Source organism: Leopardus geoffroyi, chromosome D1 (genome assembly GCF_018350155.1).
Source record: "Leopardus geoffroyi isolate Oge1 chromosome D1, O.geoffroyi_Oge1_pat1.0, whole genome shotgun sequence".
Lineage (NCBI taxonomy): Eukaryota > Metazoa > Chordata > Mammalia > Carnivora > Felidae > Leopardus > Leopardus geoffroyi.
The window spans coordinates 58,036,385-58,043,894 of record NC_059329.1 but is presented as its reverse complement, the minus strand read 5'-3'; the positions used below and the strand labels follow the sequence as shown (position 1 = coordinate 58,043,894).

General features: G+C 41.1%; 1 protein-coding gene across 1 annotated transcript in view; it reads left to right on the top strand.

Moving 5' to 3' along the window:
* The first annotated feature begins 1,382 nt into the window (after positions 1 to 1,382).
* MRPL48 (mitochondrial ribosomal protein L48) overlaps positions 1,383 to 7,510 on the top strand; it is a 68,258-nt gene continuing 62,130 nt past the window's right edge. Inside the window, exons 1-2 of the mRNA XM_045482469.1 lie at positions 1,383 to 1,526; positions 7,329 to 7,434. Of these exons, the coding sequence (XP_045338425.1) occupies positions 1,383 to 1,526; positions 7,329 to 7,434 (250 nt within the window). The remainder of the gene's footprint in view (positions 1,527 to 7,328; positions 7,435 to 7,510) is intronic.

Sequence of the window (7,510 nt, the reverse complement as noted above, 5' to 3'; positions counted from 1 at the left end):
TTTCTCCCGAAAAGATATAAAAAATGACTAATAAGCACACGAAAAGACGCTCAACATCGTTGGTCATAAGGTAAATGCAAAACAAAACTACAATGAGATATTTCACGCCTACCAGGATAGCCATAAAAATTAAGACAAAATCAGAAAATAAGAAGTGTTGGTGAAGATATGGAGAAATGGAACCCTCAAACATTGCTGGTGGTGATATAAAGTGGTCCAGCTACCATGGAAAACAGCATGGCAGTTCCTCAAAACTTTGAATCATAGAATTACCATATGATCGAGCAATTCCATTCCCAAGTTATATACTCCAAAGTATTGAAAGCACAAAGTCAAATACCTGAATGAAAGTGTTTATAGTTGCGTTCATAACAGCCAAAAGGTAGAAAACAACCAAATGTCCATTAACTGATGAACGAATAAACAAATTATGGTATATCCATACAATGTAGTATTATTCAGCCATGAAACAGAATGAAGTACTGATATGAGCTACAACATGGGTGAAACTGGAAAACATTATTCTAAAAGAAGCCAAAGACAAAAGGACAAAAGCGCATAATTCCACTTAGGACATGTGAAATATCAATAGGCAAATTCAAAGAAACAGAAAGTGATTAATAGGAGGGGGCAATGGGGAGTTATCACTTAATGGGTAGTTTCCATTTAGGGTGATGAAACATTTTGGAAATAGATAATGGTGAAGTGAACGCCATCAATTTAATGCCACTGGATTGTATGCTTAAAAATGGTTAAAATGGAGGGTGCCTGGCAGGCTCAGTCAGTGGCGACTCTTGATCTCTGGATTGTGAGTTAAGGCCCCACATTGGGTGTAGGGATTACAAAAGAATAAAAACTTTTAAAAAATGGGTTAAAATGGAAAACTTTGTTATTTACATTTTTCCACAATTAAGAAAAAATAAAAATAAAAAGAGTTGGTCCTAGGATCAGTTAATCTCTAAGTAGGGTGGTTTATTTAAGTTCCAGAACAGCCCACACTTACAACTGTTGTACCAATCGTTAATTATTAATGGTATCCTCTTAGGCTCTGAAAGCTGTCTAGTTTGGATAATAAATTATATGGTCATCCTATCTCTAAGGATCTCTAATTTTCAATGGTTCTGAGATCCTAACCACGGGCATTAGGACCTTGGAAAGGCTTCATGATGACAACATCTCTAGAAAACTAAAACCCACCGGCCTCCAGGCAACTGGAGGCAGTGCGGGAGCCGTGAGCACTTCATACAAGCGCCTAGCTCCCAAGCGATCAATCAACTCTTTCTTTTGGGTTCCCAAAGCGCACGGCGGAGAAACACTGGGAGAATACGGCGATAGTGGATAGAGCCAACAGCCCCACCCTCCTCCGCCCCGCCACTCTCAGCATGGCTGCCCCTGTGGAAGTGGGCGAGGGAGCGGCCCACCTCTCTCGGGCCCCAGAGGGGCGGGCCCCGGAAACCAAAGGGCTTCAACGGACCAGTGGGGAGAGACAAGGGGCCGGAACTAGCGAGGGCGTCGGCTGCAGGGCAGTGAGGGATGGGGGGTGGGGGGTGGGGGTGGGTGGTTCTTGGGCCAGGCTGGACTTGAGCGCGTGTTGTGGTTGCCACGTTATCCCCAGCTTTTGCTGCTGGATTTTGCCCTGTTGGATGCCACCGTCAGAGCTTCCGGTTTGAATTCCAGCTGAGTTGATCAGTCTCCACCCTGTTCAGTGCTTGTCCCTCCCCTGCAAAGCCAGCCCTACTCAAATCCCAGCTGTCCCCTCCCACTCCTTTAAGATGACTCATCTCAACATCCCATCTCTGAGACAAATTGACGACTCCAGGTGTGGCCTGACGCTTTTTAACTTAAAACAATTTTTTCCTGATTGTAAAAATATACGCATAATTTAAAAGATTGTGATAAAGCAAAAATGATTTATTACTCCACCAACCAAACTCAATCAAGATTACAGTTTGTCATTCTTCCTTTTTTTGTTCAACTGTGTATCTGTTTTAACACAATTGGGACAATGCTGCATAAAATTATCTATTGTTGTTACATACTATTTTTCTTTGTCATTTTAATTATATGCATAGTATAAACTATTCCATGGATGAATGAGCCATAATTTTCATGTTCCCCCAATGAGCTTTTTACATTTTTTTAAATATTTATTTTTGAGAGAGAGAGAAAGTGTGAGCAGGGAGGGGCAAAGAGAGAGGGAGACAGAATCCTAAACATGCTCCAGGCTCTGAGCTGTCAGCACATAGCCCAATATGAGGCTCAAACTCATGAACCACGAGATGATGACCTGAGTCCAAGTCCCGCCAAGTCACAACTGACTGAGCCACCCAGGCACTCCTTCCCCAATGGCTTTTTAAACACTTGGAACTTTAAGTGAATAGTCAGTTGGAGGTGGGGCAGGTAGAGGAGAGATAGCTAAGAGCTGGGCTATTCCACAACTTCATCCTCCACAAGATGTAAGTTCCACAAGAATTAGATTTTAGAGCGTTCAGAGATGTTACAGTCTTAGGGTTCTAGAATATTACAGTCTTGAGAAACTCAGAACCATTAAATCTCAGAGTGGTAATAAGAGTGCTGAAGAAACAAATCCAAACTTTCACCAAGGCAGAAGTATCCAGAGTTGGAAGGCCTGGCTTCCTCTTAGCCAGACTTGAATCATTTATTCACTTGGACTAAGCCTTAGTTTCTTCATCTATAAAATGGAAATAACAACCACAGAATTTTTCTTTAACTGGTTATAGTCTACTATGGCAGAATAAAGGAATCCATGGTCATTAGAGATGGAAGGACTTTAGGAATATGTGTGTGTGTGTGTGTGTGTGTGTGTGTAGTGTATTTATTGTATTATATGTATAATAATGGATAAAAAGGAACCACTTCTAGATAAAGAAGAAAGCAAGAGTTTGGGAGGGTAGCCCCATTCACTTGGCCTTTTCCTCATCTGAGAGCTTCTAATGCATCACCCTCCTTTTATAGATTTCAGTACGTAGATTTGGGTACAGATTTGAGGTGTATACAGTGGAAATGACTTTCTCCATGTCACATACTGGTAGTTTTTCTTAATTTTTATCTATTTTTGAAAGAGAGAGAGACAGAGGATCTGAAGCAGGCTCTGCGCTGACAGCCCAGAGCCTGATGCGGGGCTCGAACTTACATACTGTGAGATCATGACCTGAGCTGAAGTCGGACACTTAACCAACCGAGCCACCCAGGCACCCCTAGTTTTTCATGATCTCCAGTTCTTTCCCTGAACATGAACTATTTCCTAAAACATAAGAATGTGTATAAAAGACTGAGATTGCAGGAATAAAAGCATTAACACCAAAGGAAAAATAGGTTACAGACATAAACAGGCAATTCACAAAGGAAATACAATTGAATAACAAAGCGTGGAGGAAAGGTTCAACCATACTAAAAACCAAAAAAGAAAACATGATTTATGAACAACCAATTCTCAAAGATTTGATTTTATTGAGATATAACTGATATATAACATTATATTAGTTTCAGATACATAACATAATGATTCAGTATATGTATATATTGTGAAATGATCACCATAATAAGTTTAGTTAGCATCCATCACCACACCTAATTATAAATTTTTTTCCTTGTGATGAGAACTTTTAAGATATACTCTCTTAGCAACTTTCAGATATACCAAAAGCATTATTAACTAGAGTTAATACATTACATTACATTACAACCCTAGGACTTACTTATTTTGTAACTGGAGTGTATTTTTTTTTATGTTTATTTATATATTTTGAGTGTGTGTGTGTGTGTGTGTGTGTGTGCATGCTCTTGCACTAGTGGGGGAAGGGCAGAGAGAATCCCAAGCAGGCTCTATGCTATCAGCAGATCAGCGAATGGGCACCCCCATTCACAAAGATTTTTGATATACTTCCACAAAGTATGCATTCACAAATATTTTTGATTTTTACTTACCAAATTTGGAAAGTTTTCAAATATATTAATATTCAATGCTCGTGAAGATGTGGCAAAAACAGGATTTGGTGCCTCTGAAATAAAGTTTGGCAAAATGAATCAAAAGTCTCAAAATGAATCTGTCTAGAACTAATTCTGCTTATCATGATAGCTATCATAAGAAAGTAATCTTAAATATGAAGATTAGTATAATCTGCAGTACTGGGGCACCTGGGTGACACGGTTAAACTTAAACGTCCAACTCTTGATTTTGGCTCAGGTCATGATCTCATGGTTCCTGGGATCAACCCCTGCATAGGGCTCTGTCAGCATGGAGCCTGCTTGGGATTCTCTCTCTCCCTCTCTCTCTCTGCCTCTCCCTCTGTTTGCACACGCGTGTGTGTGCATGTGCGCACTCTCTCTCTCTCAAAATAAGTAAATAAACTTAAATAATAATGATAATGACCTGCAGTATTGAAAGTAAACAATTTAGGATCCAAGGATACATTTTTTTAAAGATATGCATTTTCTTTTTTTTTTTTAAGTTTATTCGTTCATTTTGAGAGAGACAGTGCAAGTGGGGGAGGGGCAGAGAGAGAGGTGAACAGAGGATCTGAAGCAGTCTCTGTGCTGACAGCAGACAGCCCCATTTGGGGCTCCAACTCACAAACCATGAGATCATGACCTGAGCCGAAGTCAAAGGTTTAACTGACTGAGCTACCCAGGTGCCCCTCTAATGATACATTTTTTTAAGTTTGTTTATTTATTTTGGGGGGGGGGGAGGAGGGGGAGTGAGGAAGGAGAAGGGGCAGAGAGAGAGAGGGAGAGAAAAAGAATCCCAAGCAGGCCCAGCACTGTGAGGGAGGAGCCCAATGGGGGTCTTGACTCACAAACATAAGATCATGACCCTAGCCGAGCCGCAGTTAGAGCCTTAACTGACTGAGCCACCCAGATGCCCCTCTAATGATACATTTTTATAATAGAATATTATGCAGCTACAAAGTGATATTTGGAATGAGTTTTTAATTTTAATTTTTTTTTTTGAATTTTACTTATTTATTCTTTAATGTTTATTTATTTTTGAGAGAGAGAGCATGAGCAGGGGATGGGCCGGGGGGTCGGGGGGAAGGACAGAGGATCTGAAGCGGGTTCTGTGCTGACAGAAGTGGGCCTGATGAGCTTGAACTCACAAACTGTGAGATCATGGCCTGAGCCAAAGTCAGACGCTCAACTGACTGAGCCATGCAGGAGCTCCTTTAGGATTTTATTTTTAAGTAATTTTTACACTCAACATGGGACTCAAAGTCAACCCCGGGATCAAGAGTTCCATGCTCCACTGACTGAGCCAGCCAGGTGCCCCTGCAATGAGGCTTTTTTAAAATATTTTTTTTAATGTTTATTTTTATTTTTGACAGAGAGAGACAGAGCATTAGTGGGGGAGGGGCAGAGAGAGAGGGAGACACAGAATCGGAAGCAGGCTCCAGGCTCCGAGCTGTCAGCACTGAGCCCGACGGGGGCTCGAACTCACAGACTGTGAGATCATGACCTGAGGTGAGGTCGGACACTCAACCGACTGAGCCACCCAGGCACCCCATGAATTTTTAATAACCTAGGGAAAATGTTTATGTCATTATGTACTGGAAACAAAACTGCCCCTAAAATTGTATGAAGACTGTGTTAAAACTATTTTTTAAAGACATGGATAAAAGAAAAATACAATAAAATGTTAAAATAACAGCTATCTTTGGGTAGTGTAGATTAAAAAAAAAATTTATTTTCTGTCTTCTCCAAATGCTTTACAGTAAGTATGCCCCACCCCTACCCTTTTTCAGAAAATGCTCTCAAAGGCTCAAGGAAGTGTAGATTATTATAAGAACCATTTACATTTTGGTTAGCAAACCTTGGAGACAAAGGTGTTAAACTTCTACAGCAAGCTCAATTTTTGTCCACAAGTATTTTTGGGGGTGCCTCTGATGTGTAAATGCTATAAAGATGCTGGGAGAAACACATGCTGAATCAGACAAGGATTCTAAATCAGGCAGCATGGTCTGGTAGTCAGACACATAAAAAAATCTGTAAAAGCTATAAAATAGATAATAAAGTCCATAAAGAGAGTATAGGAAAATATGTTGCACAGTTATCAGTGTAGTAGGAGTAATGGGTATGTAACAGAAGTGGTTAGAATGGTAAATTGGAGGAGCACTTGGGTGGTTCAGTTGGTTAAGCGTCTGACTCTTGATTTTGGCTCAGGTCATGATCTCACAGTTTTTGGACTCTGCCCAGCCTGCTTAGAATTCTCTCTCCCTCTCTGTCTGCCCTTCCTCTGCTTGTTCTCTCTCTGTCTCAAAAATAAATAAATTAAAAAAATTTTTTAATGTTTATTTTTTTAACGTTTATTTATTTTTGAGACAGAGAGAGACAGAGCATGAACGGGGGAGGGTCAGAGAGAGGGAGACACAGAATCTGAAACAGGCTCCAGGCTCTGAGCTGTCAGCACAGAGCCCAACGCGGGGCTCGAACTCACAGACCGGGAGATCATGACCTGAGCCGAAGTCGGATGCTCAACCGACTGAGCCACCTAGGCGCCCCTTAAAACAAACAAACAAACAAACAAACAAATAAATAAATAAATAAATAGTGGTAAATTGGAGATGGATCATGAGAGCAATGAACGCCAAGGTAAGGAGTGTGTTGTTAAATTAGAGAACTGTAAGGAGCTATTGAAAGTTTTGTTTGATTTATTTTGTTTGTTTAAATTTTTTCTTTTAATGTTTATTTATTTTTGAGTGAGAGAGACAGAGCATGAGTGGGGGAGGGGGAGGGGCAGGGAGAGAGGGAGACAGACTCTGAAGCAGGCCCCAGGCCCTGAGCTGTCCAGCCCAATGCAGGGCTCGAGCCCAGGAACCATGAGATCATGACCTGAGCTGAAGTCAGATGCTTAATCAACTGAGCCACTCAGGCACCCCATTTTTATTTTGTTTGTTAAATCATAATCTCCGTTATATGTGCTTCAAATGACTGCTTTTGGAAATGAACTGGGGTGGGGATGAGACTGAAGGTTTGCAGATCAATGAGAAGGCCAGCACAATAATTCAGGTAGAAGACTGTGAAAGTGGACCTTGGGCAGTATGGAGGTAAAGAAAATGAGCATTCAAATAAAGATAGAGGATAGCTGGAGATGAAAGTTAGAAACTCCTATCTGAGTAGTTCAAGGAGGTAGTATTATTCTATGAGGAATTTATTTCAAAATCTGCCTCCACACCATGATCGTGTAAAATCTGCACCTGTGTCTCCTCATCCCAAGCTACCAGGCAGGAGAATTGCGCTAGAGGTTATGAATAGTTTGCTAGGGTGAAATTATGTTCTTTCTGTTTTTTGTTTTGTTTTGTTTTGTTTTTCAGTATACATTTGGTATCTGGTGCAAGGTACAGAAGGAGGGGAGGAGGATGGCCTCTCAGGTGTCCAAGTATCCTAGTGGCCCTGTGCTGGCCGAGCTTTGTGCACCAGGTACTCTCCCAGTATCCCTGTGCTAGAGGCTGGGCTGGACTAACCTGAGCACAGGTTCTGGGTTTCTGGAAGGATT